The sequence below is a fragment of the Strix aluco genome, chromosome 18 (genome assembly GCF_031877795.1).
Source record: "Strix aluco isolate bStrAlu1 chromosome 18, bStrAlu1.hap1, whole genome shotgun sequence".
NCBI classification, from domain to species: Eukaryota; Metazoa; Chordata; class Aves; order Strigiformes; family Strigidae; genus Strix; species Strix aluco.
In genome coordinates, this window is record NC_133948.1 from 15628149 (window position 1) to 15655502 (window position 27354).

Here is a 27354-nt window from a genome sequence, read left to right on the forward strand (position 1 = left end):
AGCTCTTTCTTTGGGACTGATCCGTTCTCCTGTGCCAGCTGTGGAGAGCCCTGGCAGCTTGCTGACATGAGTTCCAGGGCGAGCTGGAGCAGAGGGGACATTGCCCATTTGCCCAAGCAAATCCAGCTGTTGCAGAGGCAAGGAGGGAACCAGGACACCTTGAATCCCTGAGGATTCAAGTGTTTCACCCAGAGCCTAGAAGAGGCCTTATGGCTGATCATGCAGTTTGTGTCCCGGGGACACGGTGCTTGGGGAGCAGCCCCGCCTGCACCAACAGCACGGCAGGGCTGTGTTTTACCCCAGGGACGAAAAGTACCTTTATTTTCCTTGCAAAGAGCAGCCTTTTAGTGAAGGAGATGTTGTGGGGACAATGTACAGCACTGCTGGGTGCTGTGGGTTTCCTTCTTGGGGCGAAGGCTTCCTGCGGATGGTCAGGAGAGGGTTTGCTGGCAGGGGTCTGTCTGGAGGAACCCCCCTCACAGGGGGTAAGCAGGATGTGCATTTAATTCCTGAAGATAAATAACCCTGTGCCTCATATACCCAGACGAAATGCTGCCCACACGAGAGTTCCCCCAAAACTACAGCCATGTTTTTCAGAGCAAACCATCACTTCCCAGGCTGCTGGTTCTCTAGCAGGTCTTCAGCCCAGTAAGTGGTGTGGATGGGACTGGGTGACACTGTAAGGAGGCCATTTTCCCAAAAACCATGAAGTCCTGGCAAGCTTGGAGGAGCTGTAAAGCAGCTGGGGGTGACTGGGGGTTATTGTGGAGCTGACTCGAGGGGAAATAGCCCAGCGAAGTGTGAACTGTAGCCCTGGAGCTGTATTCAGGGTCCTTCCTTTGCTGGGTAAAGGGGAAAGAGCATGTTACAGGGGCTTGGATGCTGAACTGATTGTATTTTGTCTCTTCTTAAAACAGTGGCTGATACTCTCTGAGTAAGAAAGATGAGTTTGTCTCTTCTTTGTGCTATTTTCAGCTGAGATATACAGCCCAGCGCCGTCCGTTAGCATTTCTGCAGCAACATCAATATCAGATAAAGGCATGATGGATACAGAAATAAGCTCAGGATGTGAAATACCAGCAGCTGCTGGTGCCTGGAGAGAGGAAATTTATACCTTCCCTATCAATCAAATCATTCCGGGAGCTGCTAAAGCTGAGTTCAAACCTGAGAGCGGTTCTGCTCACGCAGCAGCCCCCCGGTGCTGGCTCAGGGGATGTAATTACTCCTTCCCTCCCTGGGGCAAGCAGATCTGGTTTCCCAGCACTGCTGTTTCTGTAAACTGTTCAACAGAGCTATGGGCTGTAAAGAAGGGGCTCAGCCCCGTGGCAGCCACTCTCTGTCAGCTCCTCTCTCTGGATATCTGTACAGATACAGAGGCAGGGAGATGCTTTGCACCCCCCAAGCTCAGCCGCACGTGGCATTTCTTTGGAAGATTCACCCCAAGAACAAGCAGCCCGTGGTAAGGTAACAGGGGGCAATTTACTCTCCTTTCAACAGCCATTGAAATTCTGTCTCCATAGTGCAGGAGGAGCCGGTAGCTCTGTGAATCGAGACGGAGCTGCCACGTGAGGGCTTCCAAGCTGCCGCTGCGGTGAGCGGAGCGAAGGAGGAGGAGAAGGAAGCGGAGCAGCCAGCTCGGGGAGGGCTGTTTGCAAGGGTGGTTAATTATAGTCCAACCCATCAGTGAGCCTGCTGTGCGCACTGAGTGATGGGAGTTTCTCCTTCCATGCGCTTCACCCGATCCTTGGCAAATTAAGAGCATTTCTGAGACCTTCCCAGGGACAGGAGGGATTGAAAAACATCTCCACGCAGACAGCGCACTCCTTAATTTTTCTGCTGAATGAACAAATCTGCAGCATTGAAAAGGAAGAAAACAGCTTTAGGGATTTTGCATTTCGGGTGGGTTTATCTTCCTACATGGAAGGGTTTTGCTTTGCCGTTGCCCAAGCGGTGCTGGTGGAGAGGATGCAGCTGCTGGCTTTGTTCTCTTGCTTCCTGCATCTCTCCTGAGAGTTGTCTCAAGCCGGCAGTGATTTGCTTTTTTTGTGTGGATGTGATGCTGCCCTTTCTACATAGCTCTTTCCTTCTCGGGTGCTGTAAGATCCCTGCTGCTTACAGGCTAAATCCCCAAGTGGAGCAATCTGGAGTTTGTTTTCTTTAGTATGAAACATGTAACTTGGCTTATAGAATTGGTTCTCCCATCCTTCAACCACCTGCTTCTTCTAAAATACATTTCTTTGTTCTGAACTGAAAATAAAAAGTGAATTTCACATGGTTTCGAGGCAGAAGACCTTTTGAGACAAAGTATCTCCATCCTTCAGTTATTGTGTCATGCTCTCGTGGTACAGTTCAGGAGCAGAGCACATATTTCTTGCCTTTATTTAAATGTTTGCGTGGTGCTGCAGAGGCAGCGTGTGCCCTGCGGGGCTGCTGCTTTGGTTTGGCACTTTCCATCCACCCGGGATCCCTGGCTCTTGGAGCACATTGCACCGTGCTCGGAGAGCCAAACGTGTGGGCTGCTGGTGGTGAGCAGGGCACAGTGCTGGGGGAAAAAGGCAAAGGGTGAAGTGCCCGGCTTGGCATCTCCCCTGCTTTGCTAACCCTTACTTGTTCCCCTCCAGGTAAACTTCAACGAGCCACTCTCCATGCTGCAGAGGCTGACGGAGGACCTGGAGTACCACGAGTTGCTGGACAAAGCAGTCAAGTGCGAGAGCTCCACGGAGCAGATGTGCTTCGTCGCTGCGTTTTCGGTGTCTTCCTACTCCACAACTGTCCACCGCACCGCAAAGCCATTCAACCCGCTGCTGGGGGAAACCTATGAGCTCGACCGGCTGGAGGAGTTTGGTTTCCGTTCCCTGTGCGAGCAGGTGAGCTGGAGGCTGTGGAGGGGCTCTGCCTCTCTGCCCTGCTGCCCGTGCCCAGCCAGAGCAGCCCTTCCCTGCAGGAGACGCAGCATCTCCTCGCACTGAGCCTTCTTCCTGGCTGAGACAGCCGGCGGGTTGCTGTTGGCACTGGCAGAAGCAGCAGCGGGAGCAGCCCAAGCCATTTTTCAGAAGCAGAGTGTACCCATCCCAGTGCTGCAGAGCAGGAGGTGGGGAAGACAAGGAGGAGAAAGGTGCTCATCACCCTGCCAGCTCTCCTGGCTGCCTGCCTGGAGCTGGGATTGCTGTCACATCTCCATACTTAAGCAGAAAGGGAGAAGCTCTCATAGCTCTGCAGTGATGCCCCCAAACTGTTTCAGGGTGTCTTTGGGCTGGAAGGTGTCTCAGGGTCTCCTTTCTTTCTTGTTGGACTGAAAATTTTTAGTTTCAGAGCCTGGGGGCAACCTGAGAACCTCTGACAGCCCCATGCTGTAACCACGGAGCACATCTGGCACACATCAGTTAAACAGCAGGTCTTAATTAAAAACCTGGAGCACTTAATGAGTTGTGACCTGTGAAGAAAATGGACTGTTTAATATTTAGCACACTTGGCTGGTCCGTCCTGGATTCCTGGGGAGAGACAGGGCCATTTATCACCCCTTTCAGGCAGGACATCACTTTGGTATGGGCAGTCTGTTCTCTATGCCATACTGGGGACAGAGCAACCATCGTGTCTTTCAGTGTTCAGAAGCATCAAATAAAAATCACAAACCTCTGTCACTCTGCAGAGGCCGATGCAGGTCCAAGATTTGCAGAGCTGTTCTGCAGACCATGCCCTGAGACCTGTGGGCTTTTTGGAGGGGCGTTGCATGAGAAAAGGGGCTTGCTGCTGATCTGGATGTGCCGTGCTGTGCTACGTGGTGCCCACAGCAGATGTCAGACACGTGGATGGGATGTGCTGAGAATACACAGTGGGGAGGCTCAGGCTTGCACCAGCATCCCCGTGTCCCCCTGATGGGGTTTAGCTTGTCTCTGCCCCTCGTCGTCATCTCCAAGTCGTGGCCCTTCGTACCTGGGTTTGGAGCAGTCGCTGTCGCAGGTGCCATGGCTGATGTCAGCCACCTTTGATCGTCCCCAGTGGTGCCTGTGTGGTCTGTCCCAGCCTTGGGACCTCATGCCCTTGGCTGCAGCGAGCCAGGACACTGCCAACCAGAGTGTAATGAGCTCTATCTGTGAGCCTACCTCCCTTCGTGCTCTGCCTGGCGCCTTGCCTGCGCCTTGCCTGCTCCTGGGAGGCAGATCAGAGACAGCAGCGTCCCTCCAGGCATCCCCCTGGTACTTTGCTGTGAATGTCACAGAGCTCAGGTCCACCCACCTCAGCAGCATCACACCTTCACCTCCCCTCGCCCGGCAGCGATTCCCCAGTCCTGCTGCACAGCCAAATTCCCCAGCTGGCTTTGTGCACAGCAGAAAGATATAAGGGGTCTCTGTTCTCCAGCACCTCCCTGGTTCCACGTCTCCCTGGGCTGTCACCCTGCTAAGCCCGGTTTTAGAGGAAACGGGTGGTTCCTTACCAGGATGTTCAATCCATCCCTTAGCCAGCAACACCCCTCATCCTCCCGGGGTACAGTTGGAGCAACAGGGTGGGTTTATTACCCTCATTCAGGCCGTGGTGGTGAAGCCCAGTGCTGCTGTCAGGTACTGCTGGACAGCCCTGTCCACGTCACTCCCACATCTTGCCATACCTTTTCTCATTCCTTCACGCTCCTTTTCACCACCCTCCTTTCTCCATCCCTGTCCTCTCCCAAATAAATAATCTGCCCTGAATTACTTTTTCTGGTTGGTCCAGGTTTTCTGACATCTGTACCCAGATTTGGTGTTTCTGACACCTCCATGTTAGGTGAGCTGCAAGCCAGCCCGAACTCCTGGGTGCAGCCCTCCTGCCTGGTCCTTGAGTCCTTCCCTTGCTGGCACGGCACATGAGCTTCCTCTGAAATTAGATTTACTGTAACTCGGAGCAAACCTGCTCCTTTGCAGCACTCTGGAGCCTTCTGTCCACGAGTGGGGCTTCCAAATCTCCCTCCTGGAGCCATCTCAAAGGGCACATTTCAATGCCAGTGCTGCTCTGCACTGGTGCAGTGTTGCCAGTGCCTCTTGCCCTGGTTCCTGTGGTTGGTGTAGGCAGCGTGGGACAGACAGACGGACGCTCTTCCCACTGCTCTGAACTTTCCTTGGATGCTGGGTGTTCTGCTCCGCCCGCCAACGCACCGCACAAAGCGTTGATAATCTTGTGCTTGAAATCCAGTTATCCAAATAGGATTTTCTCCTGCTGGTGACAGTGGGATTTAATGGAGAGGTTTTTCCTCTGCTCATGTTTGTAATCCAGTAGCTTGGGGCGCTCAGCCTGTAATTACATCAGTGCAAATAATCTCTGAACTCGGTGGCGTGGCCCTCGGGGCCCGGTGGTTAGCGGGTTCCCGGTGATGGGTGGTGTGTGCCGTGCCGGAGCACCGCGGGTGTCACGGGCCACTCGGTGGACTTGTGATGGTTCCTTTACTACGACCTCGAAAGTGCAAAATTGAGGCAACCGACACCAAAGGGGATTGTATCAATCAAACAGTGAAACTTTATTGCGTTGCCCGTGAAGCAGCACGGGATAGTCAGAGATGGGTGAAAGAAAAGGGAAAAGTAAAGTGAAGTTTAGAAGGAAGAGAAAGACAGGTTATAGCTACCACTGCTGATCTCAACATGTCCTAACGGTCTCGGGTCCAGCTGATGCTCCGTCATCGGTTGTCATGATTCTTGGTGGGGAAGCTTCCAGTTTTCATTGCCCAGAAGTCATCTTTCATGCTTAGCAACACACCTTGCTCCTCCTCTGCCTCAGGGATCTCTGCCCTTCTCCAGCGAGGCTCCCACACATGCACGAGGGGGAGTGTCCGAGGCATGGTCAGTCTTAGAGGCGGGCAGCCTTCAACCAGGAGGTGTGTTTTGGTATTATAATGAAGCAAAGTTCGTCTAAAGTTCATGATGTTGTGGCAACAGTTGGGTCCATCCTTTTTGACAGTAGCTATGTGGTCACCTCTAACGGCTCCGGCTGGGCCCAGGTACTGAAGAACAGCACAGCACTGGCTGTGCCCCACAGTTCTGCATTCGGGAGCCTTTGCACCACATTCCGCTCTTGGGATCGGCAGCTGTGTTCCACACAGGCCATTGTTGGGTACCTTCATGTCCCTGATGACAACGTTGAGACAATGCTCATCTGCTGGCCATCTTGCAGTGGGTCAGACGTGGTGGGAGGGCAGAACCCTCTGGCTGGGATGTCCTGCTCCCCCCTGGGTTTTGGGCAGCTTGGCCAGTGCATGGGAGTGTGGGCACTGTCCTGTCACAAATCGTCCCCAGGATGGAGGATGTCGTATCTGCTTTTCCAGCCCAGTTGTGGGGGCAAAGCTGAAGTCTTGGCTGGGCAGGTCTGTGTGTCTCTGACAGCATGGGGGCCTGTGTCCCCTGGGAGTTCCCAGGCAGAGCAGCGGGAGCCACTGCTGGTAGGAGAGGTGCTGTGACACTGGGATTACTGGGGATCTAGGCTGGGTGTCGGCACATCCCTGTTTCTCAACCAGGATCCCTGGAGAGCGGGGCCGTGTCCTGATGTCACAGCACAGCAGCATCTCACAGCGATAGTGGCTCAAGTTAAGGTTTAATGGATGACAGTTTGCTAACGAGCCTTAGAAAACCCTGCTGGGCGCTCGGTGCAGCTCTGCGTGCCGCTGAGGTACCTCACAGCAGGTCACCCCAGCACCCAGGAGAAGACTGGGGTGCTCAGGTCAGCACAGCAGAGCGTCCTTAGGGCCAAAGCTGGCGTGGAGTGTCACCTCTCCTAGGGGTCCAGGGCTCTCCAGTGCTGGTGGCTGTGACCTTACGGGCTGTTTCTCCTCTCCCCTAGGTGAGCCACCACCCCCCGGCAGCCGCCCATCACGTCTACTCCAAGCGCGGGTGGACGTTGTGGCAGGAAATCACAATCGCCAGCAAGTTCAGGGGCAAATACCTCTCCATCATGCCACTGGGTAGGTGACTTGTGCCGAGAGGATCGGTTGCTTTTCATCCTCTGCTGCTCCTGCAATACCCAAGAGTTTAAAGTGATGTGCTGGTCCCTTGGGCTCACGCAGGGCTCAGTGAATTCCACCCCGAGCGATGTAGGGAGCACAGATACGTGCTCCCGATCACAGACAACCCGATGATAACTCATCTGCCCTGGAAATGGGAATTATGCCACCAGCAAAGGGAGACTGCTTTGCCTGCTGCTCGCACCATAGCAGATGTGCTTTGGAAATACCCTGCTTGCTTATGAATTGATTTCTCTTTAAATGACATTTAGGGGTTAGCTTGCTGCCTTTTTTAACCTTCTCCCTAGCAGCCAGATGCAATAAGCTGCCTCCTTCCAATATTTTATTTGTCTTCTGCCTGTCCCTGGGCTGGACAGCACGCCTGGGGCTGGTCCCAGAGCTGTGCTGGTGCCAGGCTGGTCTCCTGACACTGAGAGTCAACCAGGCAGCACATTTCTGTCCTGCATTTAAAATTAGTGCTTTTGATGGGGTGGGAAGCGGGCAGAGGGCCCTGCAAGGCCCTGCAGCTCCCTTCTGCAGCAGACCACAGAGCGTGCAGCAAGGGGAGGGATGAATCCAGACCCAGCCCTGGTTCAGGGGGGCTGATGATGGGAGATGCAGGTAGAGGGGCCACGTCAGCTCCGAGGACGAGCTGGTGTGCTCTGGGGGAGCATGCCCGCAGCCCTGCCTGGCCGTCTGCCCTCGCTGAGCTCAGGGCATCCCTCTCTCTGCAGGCGCCATCCACCTCGAGTTTCACTCCAGCGGGAATCACTACGTCTGGAGGAAAGTCACCTCCACTGTTCACAACATCATCGTGGGCAAGCTCTGGATTGACCAGGTCGGTGGCTACGGGTCCGAGGGGATTGCCTGGCTCCGGGGAAGGGTAGGGGGCTGGAAGGGCACTGCCCTCCTGGGGTGTATGCCTGGCGTCTCCGCTGTACTCCTGCCACGATACAAAGGTGTGCTTCCCTGGCAGGGATGGGGGAAGGCTTCTGGGAGCTCCTAATGCCTCTTCCCAAGGCCAGCAGCTCCGTGGGGCAGGGTGGTCACACACGTGGTGGGTTTCACCCTGCTACTGGCAAGCCGTGGGGCTGGTGGGGGGCGGCTGCACGAACTACAACTAACGCCTGATTTGTCTCCTTGCAAAGTCTCTCACTCGCTGTGGTTCTGTGTCTTTTCATCTAGTCTGGTGAAATAGAGATTGTTAACCATAAGTCAAAAGATAAATGCCAGCTGAAATTTACCCCCTACAGCTACTTCTCCAGAGATGTCCCCCGAAAGGTACGTATCCAGGTATCTCTTTGCTCCTTCTGGCAGCCTTGTGTGGGGTGAGACCTGGCTCTTACCTCTAAGCCAGGCTCACGGGGTCCCAGTACTGCAGCTGAGATGCGCCCCAGCGTGGAGCCAAGGGCCTGTGCTGGCACTTCTTGACATGGGTCACCAGGGAGGGCTGGGGGGGGACCTCCAAACATAGCCCATGTTTTGGCTCTCCGTGTGCCGGAGCTGCAGCACTGAGACCTGGAAAGGATTTGATGGGCTGGAGACCCACCTGCATGGTCAGGATGGGCCCACGCTCCCCCTGGACACGCAGCGCCAGGCCCAGCTGCTCCAGCTGGGGCACCTGGAGGGTGCTCTGCCCCCCTGCACCTCTCCCTGTCCTCCGGGCACTTCCAAACACGACCAGAGCCATCTCCTTCTGCCAGGTGACAGGGGTGGTGAGTGATGCTGCCGGCAAAGCCCACTACGTCATGTCTGGCACATGGGACGAGAAGATGGAGTGCTCCAAGATAGTGCAGAGCAGCCATGGCAGCACCAGCACAGAGGGCAAGCAGAAAACTGTCTACCAGACGCTGTCTCCAAAGGTCCTGTGGAAGAAGTACCCCCTCCCGTGAGTCCCCTCCTCAGCGCGGGGTGCTGTGCTCAGGGCTGCAACAGCTGGATGGGGATTAATGGTGCTGCCCTGACCCCTGCGGGATGGAGGGGGCACATGTGCCAAGTCCTGAGGACATGGGGAGGGGACCAGGACTTGGGTGGCCATGTGGCTTTTTCTGGGGTCTGAGCACACAGCAGGAGGGGAGAGCAGGTTCCTGAAAGGGGATGGTAGCTTAGGGGGACCCTTGCAGGTAGGTTTTGGGCAGGCGGGGATACTGGTTAGGTTTTCTGAGCTGCTGGCTATGGCAGGGAGATGTTGGGTGCTTTGCTTTGCTGGTGAGTCACTGGCTGTCCTGCCCTACCGGTTGCTTTAGCCCTCTGGAGAGCCGTCCTCTTGACACGTACCCACAGCAGGGCTGCTCTCAAATCAGTCTCCAACCTTTGGTAGCAAAGATCCCTGTGTTGGAGACACTGTTGAAATGGTCCCCTCTGGAAAGTGTCCTCTGCTTGGTACCACCAGTTCTGCAGTTGGGGATTCAGCAGTTCTTGGGTGAAGCTGTTTTGTGTCTTGGCTTGGCAGTAGGAGCACAGGTCTGATGGGGAGCGGCTGAGGGAACTGGGGGGGTTTAGTCTGGAGAAGAGGAGGCTGAGGGGAGACCTCATGGCCCTCTCCAACTCCCTGAAAGGAGGGTGCAGAGAGGGGGGATGAGTCTCTTGAGCCAAGGAACCAGCGCCAGGACAAGAGGGAATGGCCTCAAGCTGCGCCAGGGCAGGGTCAGACTGGCTCTTAGGAAGGATTTCTTTGCAGAAGGGGTTGTTGGGCGTTGGAATGGGCTGCCCAGGGCAGGGGGGGAGTCCCCATCCCTGGAGGGGTTGAAGAGTCGGGTTGACCCAGCGCTGAGGGATCTGGTGGAGTTGGGAACGGTCAGTGTGAGGTTCATGGTTGGACTGGAGGAGCTTCAAAGTCTTCTCCAACCTGGGTGATTCTGTGATTCTGTGATGCAGCACTCAGAATTCATAGGCTTGGCTTTTAGCTTCCCCGTGCAGAGCCAACAGAGGAGGGGTCTCTGTTCCCCTCCAAGACACCCATCGAGGTGCCACGCACAGAGGGTGGGAGACAGGGCTCCCCAAATCACCCCTACATGTCTGTTTGGGGTATCAGGAGCAGCATCAGTGGGGCTGGGGTGAGACACAAGGACACGAGGGGCTTGGGGAGCTCTGCTCGATGGAGGCACCACCTCCACCCTCCTGATGGGGGCTCTCCTGCCACAGGGAGAACGCCGAGAACATGTATTTCTTCTCTGACCTGGCCCTCACTCTGAACGAGCCTGAGGAGCGCGTGGCCCCCACGGACAGCCGGCTGAGACCCGACCAGCGCCTGATGGAGAGCGGCCGCTGGGACGAGGCCAACGTGGAGAAGCAGCGGCTGGAGGAGAAGCAGCGAGCCGTGCGCCGGAGGCGAGAGGCCGAGGCCGTGGAAGCCCTGGAGGAAGGTGAGATGCTTTGGGATGCTGGGGGCAGGGACCACCCGCCCCTCGCCGCGGCGAAGGAACCCCGCTGGGTGTGGGGATGGTGGAAGGACCCTGCTGCTATCCTCTCCAAAGAAAGGCAGTGAAGCTGGTGCAGGGTCTGGAGCACAGGTCTGATGGGGAGCGGCTGAGGGAACTGGGGGGGTTTAGTCTGGAGAAGAGGAGGCTGAGGGGAGACCTCATGGCCCTCTGCAACTCCCTGAAAGGAGGGTGCAGAGAGGGGGGATGAGCCTCTTGAGCCAAGGAACCAGCGCCAGGACAAGAGGGAATGGCCTCAAGCTGCGCCAGGGCAGGGTCAGACTGGCTCTTAGGAAGGATTTCTTTGCAGAAGGGGTTGTTGGGCGTTGGATTGGGCTGCCCAGGGCAGGGGGGGAGTCCCCATCCCTGGAGGGGTTGAAGAGTCGCGTTGACCCAGCGCTGAGGGATCTGGTGGAGTTGGGAACGGTCAGGGTGAGGTTCATGGTTGGACTGGAGGATCTTCAAGGTCTTTTCCAACCGAGATGGTTCTGTGATTCTGTGGGACCGGCCGGGTGGGAGAAGCAGCCCTCACCCCCGTGTTTCTCCCCGCACAGGCAAGGACTACGAAGGCTACATCCCGCTGTGGTTTGAGCGCAAGGTGGATGCCGTGACAGGGGAGCTGATCTGCGTCTACAAGGGCGGCTACTGGGAGGCCAAGGACAAGCAGGACTGGAGTACGTGCCCCGACATCTTCTGAGCCGCCCCGCTCGCGCCGGGGTGACCGGCCCCGCGCCTCAGCTCGGGACAGACCGAGGGACAGTGAGGACACGCTGGCAGCGTCCCGCCGGCAGTTAATAGTGCAAATACACAGAGTCAATACATGCAGAAATTTGAAAAGCAAATCTAAACAGGGATTCCAAACCTATTTTTTTACGCACTAATAAATAGCATCCTTTTTTTTTTTTTTTTTTTAATGATGGCTTTTTCAGCGACTAATTAGGAACAAGGACGGTGAATCTGGTTTGTTTTTAGCCTAGCATATTTACTGCTATCAGGAGTTGCTGCCTATATCTCAGCGCCTCGGCTTTATCAGCTGAGACGTCGACTTCCAAAGATGCTCGCATTGTGGGGATGCTGTGCATTTGTGTGAGCTCTTTTCTTTGACATTATTTTTTTTTTCCCCATTTGTGTGTGGACTTTATGGAATTATTTTTTTAAAAAAAAAAATCTGCTCCTGGTTCAGGTTTCTTCAAAGACAGACACGAACAGCCCTGCGTCCTGCTCAGAAAACTGTCTCCAGGGGCCGTGGCGCTTGATCCTGGAAGCTCTTGGTGGCTCCCACAGTACCCAGTCATCCCAGTAACACCAATTAGGATATTTCAGTGATCTTTTTTTGACCTTTTTTCTTTTTTTTTTCTTTCCCAAGAAGTGTTTGAGCAGATTCCCCGCAGTCTGCCGTGTTTAGTCAAGTCTTAGGACTGTCTTTAACACGATGCTTTGTGAGAGTGATTTGAGTGAGGTTTGGTTTGGTTTTCCTGCAACCACATCCGAAGGGGGAAATGGCCTCGCTGAGATCAGGAACACCTGTCAGACACCGAGCGGAGAGGTTTGTAGACCAGTGATGCTCCAAGGTCCAGGTACCAGCTCTCTCCCGCTCTGTGTCGCTCAGCCCAGGGGCTGGCAGGAGCCTGGACCTTGGTGCTGGGTTCACAGGCAGCGTCTCCCTGCTGAGCTCTGCCTGACGCCGGGCGGGAGGGGAGGGAAGAGATGCTGTGGTGCCGCTGGGATGGAGCCTTGGTCCTGGGTCTCCCATCCCTGTGTCTTCCCCATGAAGCCAGACAGGTCTGGGCTGAAGTTCCCCAGCACGGGGATCACAGCCTGAGCCTGGCGGGCACCTGGTGCCTGGCTCCATTCCTTCTCCTCCCTCGTGGCTGATCTCTCCCAGGAGCAGTTCAGGTCATGGCTGAAGCAGCCTGAGCACAGGGCTGGGGGAACCCCACGTCCCCCGCTTGCCCTTCCTGCATGCCACCGCCTTGCTGCGGCCCTGGACCCGCCGGGAGAAGCGGAGCAAGCCCTGCCGGTGATCGGCGAGGACCAGGAGCCAGCGGCGCTCAGGCACCGGCCATGCAGGCAGGGACCACCGGTCCCCAGCACCGACGGGGAGGATGGGGGTGGCAGGACCCCGAAGATGGGATCCGCTGGGCCAGAGAGTATCAGGGAGACCTGGACGCCCACAGGATCTCATTTTTGATGTCTTCTTCTCCGGGTCTTCATCATATCACACTGACTGCTGCCTCGTGGGGGTCAGAGGTCACCCCTAGCCAGACTGTCACATCCACATTGGAAGATAATTAGCAATAATGAACTTTGAGGCAATGGTAACTGGAATACCCAGGCTGCACACGGAACACTTATGCAATCAGGTTCCTCAACCATCAGTTTCCTCCTGGTCGGCTTCTCTTCCAGCACCTCCATACCTGTTATTTACAGCAAACCTACGTGTACAGTATATATAGACCTTGTATGGCGTAACAGTAGTGAGTGGCTATTGGAGTGGCAACACCCACTGATTTCATTGTACCCTTTAATCTTATTTATTTGCTTCTAATTTATATATATATATAAATATATATAAAATTATTTTGCTTAAATTTCTATGGTACACAATAGATGAAAAATAATGAAGACAGAAGTGTCTGTCTGAGTTTTTGTAGCACGAGTACGATTTCCCTAGGCTTGTCCCAGAGTGTAGGGGTGATGGTGACAGAGTAATTCCCAAAGTAGAGAAGCAACATTTTGCTCCAAAGCTGGATGCGACAGCATTCAAAAGGTGTTAGAAAGACATTCCCATCTAGAAACGATGCATTTGGGGTTTGAAGGGCGGCACTCAGGTGTTTGGGAGCGGGGTGCTCCAAGCCGCTTCCCGGCTCTCTGAGCGTTAGAGCAGCTGATCTGGCACGTTTGCTCCTTCCAGGCCCTTCCCGGAGGTTTGCCCGTGGCTCAGTAAAGCTGGTGCAGCTCTGCGGTGAGCCAAAGGGCTGCATTAGGTGTTGGATGTGGCCTGCGGAGAGCTGCCGGGTGGCCCAGCCCAGGGTGTGCAGATCTCCTCTGGAGCCGGGCTCTCGCCTGGTTGCGAAAACAGAGGATGCTCCGCGTGGGACCTTGGTGCTTGGTTTGTGGCGGCAACCAAAGTTGTGGGGCTTTTATTCCACTCGAGGCCTAAATCAGTTTTGTAAAATGAACTAGAAATTGAGCTCTTCAAAATGCCTTATTTTCCTTGTTCGCTTTGTCAATGCAAGTGTTCCCCGAGAACTTGGAGAGGTGAGAAGCTCCTGCACAGGCTGTCCCCAACCCGGGACCCGAGTGTTCCCGCAGCGGAGGAGAGCGGGGAGCGAGGTGTTGCTCAGTAAGTGCTGGCACCAAGGGTCCTGCTGGGCTCTGGGACCCTGAGAGGTCCTCTCTGATGTACCCCCCATCGCTGCGTCTGTCTAGAAAGCACCATCACAGCTTAGCAGAGCTCGGGGGAGCACAAGGAGCACCACCCAAAGCAGAAATCCCCCGGTTTTTAGGCTAATTTTAATCTTCCAGAGATCATCTAGCAGCAGCACTTAACCAGAGCACCATCTCCTGGTCTTTCTATTCCCCCCGCAGGGATTTTAATGTCATTCCACTGTAAATGCTGTTGAATGTATTTCTTTTTGAACAATATATTGTGAGTGATCCCTCTTCTCCTACACGGTAATAAAACTTGGATTCGGGAGTTTTAAAAGCCGCGGTGCTGAGATGGTCACTTGCTCCCCAAGGCTGCAGGTGGGGGTCCTGGAGGAGCCCTGAGGTGGGTGAGCTCTGGGCACGTGGTGGATGGCAGGTGAGGTGGCCAGGGAAGGGACCATGGAGGTGGCCCAGAGGTCCAGGGAAGGGAGCTCAAGGAGGAAGGAGGGCTGGGGGAGGGGGTGGCCCAGGGAAGGTTGTCCAAAGGAGGAGGTTGTCCAGGGGAGGTGGCCCAGAGGACAAGGAGATCCAGGGAAGTGGTTGTTCAGGGAAAGAGAAGGATCGGGGGGGAGGTTGCCGAGGGCAGGAAGTGGTCCAGGGTAGGTGGTTTGGCAGGGAGGAGGGTCAGGAGAGGAGATGGCCCGGTGGAGGTTGTCCAGGATGGGAGATGTCCAAGGGAAGGTTGCCCAGGAAGGGAGGTCCAGGAAAGCAGGAACATGAGAGGTGGCCCAGGGGTAGGTACCCCTGGTAGGTGGTTCTCCAGGAGAGCTTAGAGGAGAAGGAGGACCTGGGAAGGGGTTGCCCAGGGAGGGAGGAGGGCCAGGGGAGGAGCTCATCCAGGGAGGACATGTCCCAGTGGAGTTCAGCCAAGGGAGAAGGTGGTTGACCAGGGGAGGAGGTCCAGGAAAGGAGGAACAAGAGAGCTGGCCCAGAGGAAGGTGCCCAGGTAGGAGTTTCTCTGGGGATGGTGGGAAGGAGGTGACCCAGGGGACATTGTCTGGGGCAGGAGGTGGCCAAGAGTAGGTGGCCCAGGAGAGGAGGCCCTGGGCAGGGAGTTGGAGGAGGGTCTGGGCAGGGGCTGTGGAGGTGGGTGGTGGAAGCCCTGGGCAGGCTGAGACTGGCGGCCGCTGCAGCGTTGCCAGGCAACAGACACACACAGCGCTGCCTGTCCTGCCTGCAGTCCTGCCCGCCGCCCTGCCTGCCCCAGCCCAGCTTGGCCAGGTGAGCACGGCTTGGGGCTGGGGGGGGGGAACCCCAGCACTGGGACCCACTCAGCCCATGCCGGCAGCCTACCGGGTGGTGGGGAGGAGCCTCCCTGCCTGCTCTGGGTGCAGGCAGTGGGGCCCCGGGCACACAGCACCGAGACCAAGGGCCTCCAGCTCCTGGGTGCAGCAAGCCTGCTGGTGTCTTGACTTTAATGACTCCTCTTGACTCCTCTGTGCCCTACAGCACCTGGAAATCCACCTGTCACTCCCGTGGCGTGGCCCTCAGCCCGGCACTGCGGCTCTGCGAGATGGGTGGGCTGGGCTGTGTCGTTTTCAGCATGTTCACTCTGAAGCCTAATGAGTTCATGGAGGCTTCTAGAACGTGTTACCTTCACCTTGTCTTGTGTTGCAGGCCTGGGTGGTGGGCATGGAGCAGGAGGAGGCTGTCTTCAAAGGCCAGAAATGCAGTAAGGCTCACGCAGGTGCCTGGCACTGCACCGAGGGCACGGGAGTGCCTGGCTGTCCCCCAGCCCTGGACCAACATGCCTTTGCTCCTGTGCTGCCATGGATGGGCTTGTCCTGTCCACTCCATAGCTGGGTGATCTGCAAGCCCAGGGTGCAAGAAGCCAGGGCTCCTGCCTGCTGCCCTCCCTGCCTGTCCCCCCTGGAGTCCCCCCACACCCCAACATAGGGGATTTTTTCCCCCCGGGGCTTTTAACCTGCTGCTCAGTCCTGACCAGCAGCGCCTCTTTTCTCCTCTCTGCAGAGCTGGGCCCAGGGGAGCAGCCCGGGTTTGCAGGATCCTGGGCTCGGGAACACCGGGACCGTAGACTGGACCAGGGGTGGGGCACGGGCAGGGGGGTCATATTGTGGGGGTGCAGTGGGACCACCCAGGGGGATGATGCAGCACCAACAGTGGGGTTCCCCTGCCTTGTCCCACTCCCTGGTGCACTGAAGTTGTGTGAACACGGGTCACCAGTGACAACCCATGTCCTGCTCCCCCCCCTGCAGCGGCACGACACGGGTGCGCGGGGCACCGGCAGCACTGAGGTCGGTGGGATCTCTGCTGCCACCTCCCTCGCTGGCTCCTGGAGGGCTGGTGAGTGGGGACAGGGCACTTTGGTCCTTTCTCAGCTCTGCTTTGTGCCCCCCCCGCAGCCCGCCAGGGCCAAACCCTCCTGCAGATGCCTCCTGGGGCACTAGCAGATGTGCTGATGCTCAGGCAGAGGATTTTGCAGCTATTTAAGTAAAACAACAGCGCACCGCAGAGACCAAAATAGCAAGCGCTGGGAGAGCAGAATTTTACCCTGGGCAATGTCAGAGGGGCTTTTGCAAAGATGCAAAGGGCACGTTTGGGATCAGGACCCTCCCATCAGGCAGCAGCTTCCCATTTTTCACAGTAGGAGAGCTAACAGCATCCCAGCCCCCTGCCCTGCTGCCCCCGCAAGCTGAGCTGTGCTGCCACGGCCGTGAAAAATTACCCTGTTTTTTTTTAAAAAAGGATCCTATTGTGGTTTTTTCTTTGGGAAGCAGTTGAGGTTGAGGCTGGAGAGGGTGGGATGCCTTCGGTGTTTGAGCTTAGGTGCGTTGCCAAAGCTCCCTGGTGAGTTGCTGGCACCTCCAAGCTGGTTCAGATGCAGCTGGATGGGATGGGGTGGCTCCTTCCCATCCCTGCCCGGGCGCAGGGGAGGCTCACGGCTCTGCTCTCCCACACAGAGCTGGAAGGACACCGTGACGGGTGTCCCCGGGGTGACGCCAGCCCTGTCCCATGGGAGGAGTGCTGCTGGGGGCTGGCTCAGCTCTCCGGCTCCCAGCCCAGCCTGGGGGACCGGAGCAGCTCCAGCTCTACCTGCACGGAGGACTTCGCTGCCAGGTTTCGGGAGGCCATGGTGGAGCCCCTGCTGTTCTCCGAGGAGGAGGAAGATGAGCCTGATGGACATAATCCTGGGCAAGATGAGTCCTCGTTCCCTGCAGGGAGAAGACTGGGTGTCTGGCAGCAGTTGGCGGCAGAGCCGGGCAGACGTCTTTCGCGGGGCAGGTCTCCACCTCTGATGAGGAGGCAGAGCCTGGAGTCTCTGGGAGGGAGGATAACCAGACTGAGCCAAAGTGATGCTTTGGGGACGGCCTGGGGGGGTCCCTGGCCAGTCCCCTCCATGCAGCTGGCCCTGGGCTGGGAGGACTCTCCCCATGGGAATCCATTTTCAGGGGAGGAGCTGTTGGCCATGGCCTTGCATGGTGAAGACCTGGCTGCTGGGTGTCCCCAGAGAGTCCCAGGCATCTCTGCTGGCAGGAGCAGGGCTGGGGCAAGGAGGGGCTCTGCCACCAGTGGTTTGCCAAGGGCCAGTGCTGCCAGGACCAGGGGACATCCCACCAGCAAGCCCCTGGGCCTGAGACAGCAGGAGCCACCAGCTCTCTGGGGACGGCATGGAGGGGACATCACTCTTGCTGTGGATAATGTAGAGAAGGAAGGAGCAGGCAGCAGGCAGAGGAGAGCTCCCTGCTCGTCTCACCGTGAGTCTGGGCTGACTGTGGGGTGCTGGAGTACTGCTGGAGGAGGATGGAGGACCAGGGCCAACCAGGGGGAAGGGACATGTCTGGGCCAGGGACCCTCTCTCTGGGCACGTGCAGCAAGCTGCATGCAGGGCACAGTGGCAGGGACCTGTCCCAGTTGCTGATGGGGTTTGTCTGGGGTGTGTGGGCTCCTCCTGTGAAAATGCCATTTTTTCCTGCAGGTACCAACACAGCAGCAGGACCCCCTGGGCGATGCAGAACAGGGGCAAATGTGTCATCCTGCCCAGGAGTGGCTGAGTGCCGGAGGCAGCGTGGGAAGCAGAAAGCTGTGCTGCCCTGCAAGGTACATCCCTGGCCTGGCTGTGCCCTGCGGGGTGGGGGACAGCAGGGTGGGTGTTTCCGCCACCTGGGGGACAGCCCCAGCTGTGGCAGGATGCTCTGGGTGGTCAGCGATGGATGAGGGGATGGCTCCTGGCTCTGCTTTCTGCTGGAGTGTGGAGAGCAGAGGGGACGCGGCCAGGAGACCAAGCCTGGCCCCGGACCTTGGGTCCCACTTGGTGGCCATGAAAATGCACGGGGACAGGAGTAAATGGGTTGGTCACCCCACTCCTGCTGCCAGCATGCAGGGGGGCAGCCGGTGTCACTGCGCTGGTCCCTGCAGAGGAGCCAGGAGGGGACGCGAGCACTGGGATCTGGTGTGAAGGGGACTCAGAGAACAGGAGACAGAGACAGGTATGCCAGGGGCTCCAGGCAGGGATCCTGCACTCAGGCATGCCCACAGATGCCTGCAGTGCCCCAGGAGCAGAAGATGGCACAGGAAACCCAAGAGGGTCCTGGACCCCTGGGTGCTGGGTGGGCATCCAGTGGGGTCTCTGTCTGCGGAGCCGGGGAGTGGCACGGACGGGGACATGGGTAACGGTGTCCCCGGTGCAGGGCTGGCCTGGCACCGCGGGCGCACATCCAGGATGCCACCCATGGGGACCTGACAGTCCTGGAGAGGATGGTGAGATGACCTGGAGATGGCCAGGGCAGGGGGTGGCCAGGCACAGCCACGTGTGGCAGGGACAGGATGGGGAGGTCCTCAGTCATGTGGTCCTGGTGTGTCCTTGGTGGGCTGGGGACAGGCTGCAGGGGCTGTGCTGGCCACGGCCACCAGCTCTGCTTTGGGAGGGAAGAGCAGTGTCGCTCCTGGGCATGATGCAAGGGCCAGAGCTGGCTCCTGGAAGAGGCAAAGACATGGGAGGTGGAGAAGAGGGGGATTTTCCAGTCTCGGCAGGGGCAGGGAACCTGTGCGGAGTGCCAGGAGGGGCTGGAGAAGGAAAGAAGGAAAACATTGGCTTTGCAAGAAGAGAAACTGGAGCTACAGAAGGTCAGTGCTCTCTTGGCTTTCCAGGGGGCCCAGAGTCACACTGGAGGTACCCTGGGGAGGAGCACATCACCCCCCCCTGTCAGAGCCTAAGCCCCTTATCCAGGCAGGCACATGTCCCACGGGAAGCGTTCAGTGCTGCCCAAATCCCTACAGAGCCGAACTAGATCTATCTGCAGGAAGACTTTATTGAGAGGCTGGAGGTTTTTAAGAGAAGATTTTGTTGGGAAAACCCCTCGTATGGTTGTGTGCAGACTGGGGTTATTGGTCACAGGTCAGAAGGTCCCTGAAGAGACCCAGCAGAGGCAGGGAGAGCTGGGGTCTTGGATGCAGGCAGGAGGAGAGGGCAGGGCTTGGGGCTCTGCAGTGACCCCGGGGTGGCGATGCCACACCGACACCTCCCCACCAAACCTCAGCGCTTGCCAGGAGGGTCATCAAGCCCTGTGCCAGATAGGCTGAGGTGGTGCCAGGAGGGACTCAGGCATCCAGCACAGAGACTGCCCTTGGGAAGAATCTTCCTGGACCTGGAGGGTGGACGTGTGCTGCCAAAAGGGGTGACGTGACCCCGGCTTCTCTTGCAGAGGCTCCGGGAGCTGGAGCATCGTACCTGCTCCCTCCTGTGGCAGAGGCAGGAAGCCCTGCTCCAGCTCCACGTGCTGCTCCAGAAGGAGAAGGTGGATGCCCTTTGGCAGCTCCAGGAGGCCCTGGAGCAGGTTGGGGATACGGGATAACTCCAGTCCAGGGCCCAGGAGCTGAGTTCACACAGGGACCACACTGGGCAGGGAGCAGCTGCCAGGGCCCACCATGGCTGGTGACATCCAACCACAGCAGAACTGCCGGCTCCGCTCAGCTGGCCGGGGATTGTGGCTCGTGCAGGGAGGGGGAGCAGTGCTGGGGAGCACAGCAGCCCTGATGTGCTGTTCCCCAAGGTCACCCAGGCATTTTGTCCTGCTCTTGAGAGGGGCTGTGCAGGGATGGCGGGGTCTGCTGGGTGCATCGGGCAGCAAGCTCAGCTGGTTGCCTTGCAGGGGCAAGGTCTCTGCGCCGAGCTGGGGATGCCTCGGGAGGGCAGAGGAGATGCTCTCCTGGGTGCCTCCATGCTTGACCTGCTCATGCCAAACCTCTCCTGCTCAGCCCTGGGTGTACAAGGTGGCTCCAGATCTTTCCTAGAAGCTCTGACCTGGCTGCAAGGCCAGCAGTTTTTATATGAGGGGCTGAGTGGACTCAGGGGGCAGATCTGGGTGGTGCAGCTGCCGCTCTGATCCGTCTCTCTCCCGGTGACTGCTCCCCCACGGCTGCAGCAGCTGCAGCACCTCCTGAGCCACCCCTGCGAGCCAGCGGTGCGGGGGCAGACTGGGCCCTTCCCAACCACGGGGACCACCTCAGCGTGCCCAGGTGGACACAACCCCCTCCCCAACAGTGCCGTGGGGCAGAGCCCTGTGCCGGCAGTGGTCAGGTGAGTCCCGTAACTGCGGGGTGCTTTGGTAGGAGGCTGCTTGCCCAGTGTGGGCGACATGGGCTTCTGCGCCCCACAGCCCTGGAGCACCCTTTGCAGAGGAGCTGCTCGGTGCTTTCAGGCATGCTGGCTCTTCCTCTCTGCCTGTGGCTGGTCTCCTCCATCTCATCTCCATTCTCTCCCAGCCACGCGCTCTGTGGATTGCATGGCCTCCAAGAGCAAATCCGTCATCACCTCGGGGAGCTGTGGAGGACAGAGGAAGCCCAGGGATCCACCAGCTGGAGGAAGAAGGTGATGTGGGGATGGGCCGGAGGGTCTCACCCCACACAGCTGTTGGGCCAGGGTGCATTTTGACCGATGGTGTCTGACCCAGAGAACAGCCCTGGTTCCTTGGGCTGTGTCCTCTGCCTGTGCTGCACAGCCGGGGGCTTGGGGCTGGAGGCTTTTGGTGACTCTCTGAACCTGTCCATCACCTTAACTGGGGCACTGCTGGGCTGGCAGTCCTGCAGAGACCCTGCAGTGGCTAAGGGCTTGGAGTTGGGCTGGGGACAGCAGCTGTAAGGCTCCAGCCTGTGGTCTCACACCCTCTGCCTGTGTCGGACAGCACCTGCTCCTTGGGGCAGAGCAGTGATGGAGACAGGCAGGCTCTCCCCTCTCCTCAACCACCTGCAGAGCCCCCAGCTCCTCTCTGCAGCTGTGAAATAGATGGAATCCATGACAGATATCAGCCCTTGGAGGAATCTGAATTCCTCGTCCTTGGAGCCCGCATCTTGGAGTGCAGGGCGGTGGGATGTCTGCTAGAGAGTGGCCCCTCTCCAGCCACTCACAGACCCCATATGTGGGCTGCCGGTGAGTGGGGCCACCTGTGTTTCTGTCCACGTGCAGTGGTGTGAGCAGAGGCAGCAGCGAGAGCAGCTTTGCATGGAGAAGACAGCAGCTCTAGGAGCCCTGAAGGAGCAGCTGATCCAGGTGAATGCTTCAGGTCCTGCCTCAAAGCTCCTCTTAGCCCCTGCAAAGTTGGGGCGGGGGGTTCAGGGGCTTCTGGTGGCTGTTTTCAGGAGGGGCTGCTCTGGCTGGGGTCTCAGAGACCTGCAGGGACCTCCAGCTCACCTACAGAGGCTGCACTGGGCCAGCATTTTCCTGTGAAGTGTGCATCACATCTCCCCAGATGACATGGAAAGCAGATGTGTGTCCAGCCCTGTGTGCCCATGGCTAGTCTCTGATACAGGCTCTGGGGACACCAACCAAGAGTCAGGGATGTGCTTGTGAGACCCTCCTGGCCCTTCAAACCTGGGTTGACCTTTGCCTCTCCCATGCACAGAGTGAACATCCACACTCCCGTCCCACCTCCTCCCTATCCCTGAGCATCATGCCTGGCCTCCGACAGCGTAGCCAGGGGTCCCTGGAGCTCCTGCACCATCTCCAGTGCTGCATGCAGGAGCTTCACCTGGAGAAGACACACCACAGCCTGGGGAACCTGACTGTCCCAGGAAGAGAGCTGGCCACCACAGCTAGAGAGGAGCTATGGGGACAGCCTGGAACAAGGGACTCACCTTCTGCCACCGCCTCACCCAAGGGACTAATCCAAAGCAAGCAAGAGGTGCAGAGCTCCACCACAGAGCACGCCAAGAGGACTTTAGCTTGGTAGGAATAACTGTGCAGTGAGGTTAGGACACCAGGGTTTTGTTTCTAACCTAGAGATCTTAGGCAGATCCCAACACCACCATAAATCTGTGTCATGGAGTTAGAGATACCAGAATCTTTTGTTGAAGGCTGAGGGACCTGCTGGTGGAAGGGCCCTGGAGGTCCTAGGGAACCCTCTCCTGAGTTTGCCTGGGTGAGACACAGGGTCTCTACACTCCTCACTCTGCGGCTTCTCCTTTGCTCTCAGTCTCTCATCTCCTAACCTGGGATTAGCCATGAGGTACATCTCACAGGCAGTTTGGAGGTTGCATTTCCTGTTCCGCCACAAGGACACACTTTTTCATGGGATCACAGAATCACACAGAATCATTCAGGTTGAAAAAGCCCCTTGGGATCATCGAGTCCAACCATCAGCCCGACTCTACAAAGTTCTCCCCTACCCCACATCCCCCAACAGCTCATCTAAATGACCCTTAAACACACCCAGGGATGGTGACTCCACCCCCTCCCTGGGCAGCCTATTCCACTCTCTGACCACTCCTTCTGTGAAAATTTTTTTCCTAATGTCTTGTCTGAACTTCCTCTGTTGGAGTTTAAAGCCATTCCCCCTTGTTCTATCACTAATTACGTGTGAGAAGAGACCAGCACCAACAGAAGCTCCTGATGCCAGATCTCACCGGTGTCCCACGCCCTAGCACAAATGGCAGGAACAAGCACAACTGCAGGAAGAGTTGTGTCCTGTGTCCAGGACTTGGGCTGGGGCATGGAGATGGAGAGACATCCCTGGCTGCTCAGTCTCCCTGTGTATGCCCAGAAGGACCAGTCGTGGAGTTGCTGGATCTTCCCTTTGCAGGATGTTTTCCAAGGACCTTCCCTAGAGGAAATTTCCCTTCAGGCTCCCTTGGCAGAGATCCTGGCTGGGAACATGTAGTACATGTGTTAGGAGCGATCAGTACGGGTCCACACCTGCACTCCTGCACTGAGCTGTTGTCCAGGTCCAGCCAGGTGAACATGGGAGCCCTACCAACATCTTTGCATCTCCTTCCTCACATGTAATCGGGAGCTTGGTATGAGTGAGAGCAAGAAATGGGGTGGAGAGGTCCAGGGGTGGCTGCAGAGAGGGGCTGGTATTATGCTTTGGGGCTGGGAAGACATGGGAGAGGGAGATTGGGTGCCTGGGCTGAAAGACTTGTCTTGTCCCAGGTCAAGGTGGAGACTGTGGCCAGGCATGCTGCAAGTGCTTTGCAATTAGGATGTGGGGTCAGAGCAGTAAATCCCGAAACCACAAAACAGGGCACTGTTAATGCTGACAAGCCTTTACCATGGAGGTCAGCGAAGCTTTCCAAATTCCAAGGAGGTCAGCATTTTAGGTGGAAAAATGTCTTCAGATGACAAGCCTGCATGAAGGAGAGCTGCGTGGCAGAAGGGAAGGGGGCTTGGGAGAGCACCTGGAAGAGCACTGGGCAAGGTGATTAGGAGTGCTGGAGCTTGAGGGACCCAGTCTGGGGGTTTGGTTTGGGTGTCTCCACCAGGACTGCACTTTCTGCAAAGTGTGGTCCTGTGAGCAGCTCAGCACTCTTGGCAGCTCTGTGTGACAAGCAAGGAGGAATCTTGCTTTGGCTGCCCTCTGCTCATGGTCACAAGCACCAGAGCTGGAGTGCGGTGGGCAGGAGCAGCACGTGGTTGAGGACAGGAGATGAAGGAGGAGCTGAACCTTCCTCTTCAGCAGCGCTGAGCTATTAGGAGGATCTCTACTTCTAGCATTCAAATGCAAGGTGCCACTGCCCAGGATGCCGTTGGAAGAGAAAATGTTGGTTCCTCATCAGCCCAGACCTGTACCTCACCTGATACCCATGTGTATGTTGAGTGCTGTGCTGCCAGAGTCATCCCTTCTGCACGTGCACCAGATCCAGGGTGCTCAGACCAAAGCTTGCAGCAATTTTAAGTTTTGAAGGGAGAACATATGAGATGCTTGATGAAATAAATTCTCTTTATGGTGTCTCCTAGCAGGACAAATTTTGTAGTCCCAGGCGCTTGTGTGTCTGCTTGGAGAGAGCTTAAACAAGACAGAGGAAAGACAGCAAACTTGTTGAGAGCATTGCTGTCCTTTCATGTCCGTACATGGGCTTGGGAGCAATGATCTCCTCAGAAATGTCTGGTCCCTGCCAGCTCCTGCATCAGCATCTCCCTGGTCACAGTGGGATGTGCTGGCCAGGCTGTCCCATAGAAAGGACAGAGTGAGGATGGAGGGGAGGACAACAGGGAGCACATCTGTGTGTGGGACAAGTAAATCCAGTACAGGGAAGCCATGGCTCTTCACTGCAGCCCGAGGTGGCATGGGAGGCAGGAATCCCCTAGACCAGACCTCCGGCAAAGGAATGATGCTCATAGTCACAGAATCACAGAGTCATCAAGGTTGGAAAAGACCTTGAAGATCCTCCAGTCCAACCATGAACCCAACACTGACCATTCTCAACTCCACCAGATCCCTCAGCGCTGGGTCAACGCGACTCTTCAACCCCTCCAGGGATGGGGACTCCCCCCCTGCCCTGGGCAGCCCATTCCAACGCCCAACAACCCCTTCTGCAAAGAAATCCTTCCTAAGAGCCAGTCTGACCCTGCCCTGGCGCAGCTTGAGGCCATTCCCTCTTGTCCTGCCACTCGTTCCTTGGTTCAAGAGACTCATCCCCCCTCTCTGCACCCTCCTTTCAGGGAGTTGTAGAGGGCCATGAGGTCTCCCCTCAGCCTCCTCTTCTCCAGACTAAACCCCCCCAGTTCCCTCAGCCGCTCCCCATCAGACCTGTGCTCCAGACCCTGCACCAGCTCCGTTGCCCTTCTCTGGACACGCTCGAGTCATTCAATGGCCTTTTTGGAGTGAGGGGCCCAAAACTGAACCCACTCATCGAGGTGCGGCCTCACCAGTGCCGAGCACAGGGGTCAGATCCCTTCCCTGTCCCTGCTGGCCACGCTAGTGCTGATGCAAATAGTCAGGGCTCCTGGCTTTACTTTTTACATACCACACTCTGTAGTGGGGCCCCAGCCCAGGGGTTCAGCTTGGCTCACCCCAAAAAAAGATGCAGAGAGTCTTAGGAGCTGTTTGCCACTGACTTCTTCACGGGGTCAGGATTTTACCCTCTGAGGGTGAAGTTATCCGGGCAGTGGGTAACTGCTGGGAGGGCTCTGGGCACTCTCTTGTCTGTCCTTGGCACTGAGCAGACCTTTGCTGATAGGATTCAGCTCACTCACCTGGCAGAAACCTGCTCTTGCTGACTTAGTGAGAGGACTCAGCCCAGCTCAAGATCAGGATACAATGATACAGGGATACTCAAGATGATTTAGGAGATGGATGTCCTGAAAAAGAAGAGGTCCTGCTCCTCTGCTGTTGCCTTCCTCTTCTCCCTTCAGATACACGCTCTTTACTGCAGTTATCTGTCCACTCTGTGGGCAAATTCTGCTGGATGAGGGTATCGGAGAAAGCTGGCAAGCCCGGTTATTAGCTCTAATAATAAGCTGGCTCTGTGAAGTGTCTGAACAAGTGCCAGGGAATGGGCAGGAGCGCAGAGAAGGGACCAGGATACCACCTGGAGATGCAGGAAAGGGGCTGACTCAGCCCTCCTTGCAGAAACCAGCCCAGTTTCTTACAAACACAGCTCTTGCTCACCCTCCCCAGAGCTCTGGTGTTGCCTGTAGCCCTGCTGGGGCACTTGCCTTTGGGGGAGCATTGGATGGTTTCAGGGGCGCACTCTTTTCCCCACGCGTGATCTCACGTGCATCCTTTTCTCGCTGGACACGGAGGCCTCTGCAGGGGCAGGTGTCACAGTTACAGGGTTGCATGAACTTGCAATGAATGCAACTGCAAATACCTCATTAAAAAGTGCTGTGTGGTTGTGATGGCTCTTGAAGCTGCCAAGTGCCCTCAGGCGAGCAGGATTCAGCGGCACAGCCAAGCTGGGAGCACTGGCCCTGGGGCGGCTGCAGGCAGAAATATGTAATGAAAGAAACAGCAGGCAATTGTTCTGTTTAGATGTTTTCATTTAATTTTGAAAAGGAGAAAGCTATTTTTTAGCCTCCACGCATCTCATTGGAGAGAATGCTGTTTTTAATTTGCAGGAGAATGGCCAAGGAGAGTTTTTCCGTGGGCAGAGGAGGAAAGGAGAATTCCTTGCAGTACTTTATTATTATTCCTCCTTCCAGGGAAGGGAGGGGAGGAGAATTGAAATACCTGTGTGCTTTCTTTCTAATTAAAATAAAAGTGTTTTTCATTATGTTTTTCTGCAATGTTGGATTGGGGAGGTTTCTGAAATTACTTACAATGCACAGCCATTCCCTTGCTGAAGTTATTGCATTATTTTTTTTCCCTTTAAGTTTCACAAAGCGGACTGTGGTGCCAGCTGCATTTTTTTCTGAAGAGCTTTTAAACCCAAATGCTTGCAAGGCTCCATGAACGTCTTTGCAAACAGGTCATAGGAATGATACTAGGAAAGATAAAACTGATCTTTTAGCAGAAGGTTGACGCAGAAATGGCTCCTAAATCTCTGAATGATCACAACAACATTTTCATCACCAGGAATTTCAGCTGTGGGGTTCCCTGTCTGGGCCTCAAACCTTCCTTCTTCGTTATGTGCATGAAGGTTTTGATTCTGGAGGAGGCTGAAGACACAGTAAGTGGAAGATTAACTTTGCTTTAGTGATGGACTTTCATAACAGAACTTGCTGGTTCTTCAACAATTCATGGAAACATTGGGGTTGGTTTGTCACCATTTGCTTCTCCAACAAGGGCTGGGAGTAGCTGGGGATGACGAATTGAAATGGTGAAGGATGACTAGGAGGCTTTGAGCTTGCATGGTAAAAATTGTTGGAAGGGAGTGTGAATTTACAGGATGCTCAGTGGAGATTCACATCTCAGATATTCTTTTGTTCCTCTCTTTGGAGGACCTGCTGGTGTATAGAAAAAGCTCTGGACAATGGCAATTCAAAGACTCTTTACTCACAGTTTTATCTCTAAATTATCCCATGGCCAAAGTCAGCTGCTGCTGTGTTTCATGTACAACAAAGTCTATTCCAGGTGCTGGAGCAGGGACACTGTAATAGAAACAAGGAAAACATTTTGCATCCACCAGTTTCCCTTTGGTAACTGAGGAATAATGGAAACTCTATGATGTTCCTCCATGTGTGGCTTAACTCCCATCTTATTCCCGAACTCCTGCAACACAGTTTCTCAGTGTGGCTGTTGCAGTCCAGCCGCTCTTGAGAGGAGGATGCAGGACAATAGGAAAAGCAACACAGGGAGCAGGTTAGGACAAGATCCTTCTCTCCCTGGAGCTGCATCCTGTGCTCTCAGGCTGGGGCTAGAGGTTGCC

At 56.3% G+C, this 27354-nt stretch overlaps 1 protein-coding gene across 18 annotated transcripts in view; it reads left to right on the top strand.

The window, feature by feature from the left end:
* The window catches only part of OSBP2 (oxysterol binding protein 2), a 129196-nt gene extending 115104 nt beyond the window's left edge, over nucleotides 1–14092 (top strand). For all 18 annotated transcript variants that reach the window (XM_074844179.1, XM_074844180.1, XM_074844181.1 and 15 more), the window contains 7 exons: nucleotides 2622–2867; nucleotides 6802–6922; nucleotides 7696–7799; nucleotides 8147–8242; nucleotides 8665–8849; nucleotides 10106–10326; nucleotides 10935–14092. In XM_074844179.1, coding sequence (XP_074700280.1) covers nucleotides 2622–2867; nucleotides 6802–6922; nucleotides 7696–7799; nucleotides 8147–8242; nucleotides 8665–8849; nucleotides 10106–10326; nucleotides 10935–11077 — 1116 coding nt within the window. In that variant the 3' untranslated portion in view covers nucleotides 11078–14092. The remainder of the gene's footprint in view (nucleotides 1–2621; nucleotides 2868–6801; nucleotides 6923–7695; nucleotides 7800–8146; nucleotides 8243–8664; nucleotides 8850–10105; nucleotides 10327–10934) is intronic.
* The last annotated feature ends 13262 nt before the right edge of the window (nucleotides 14093–27354 follow it).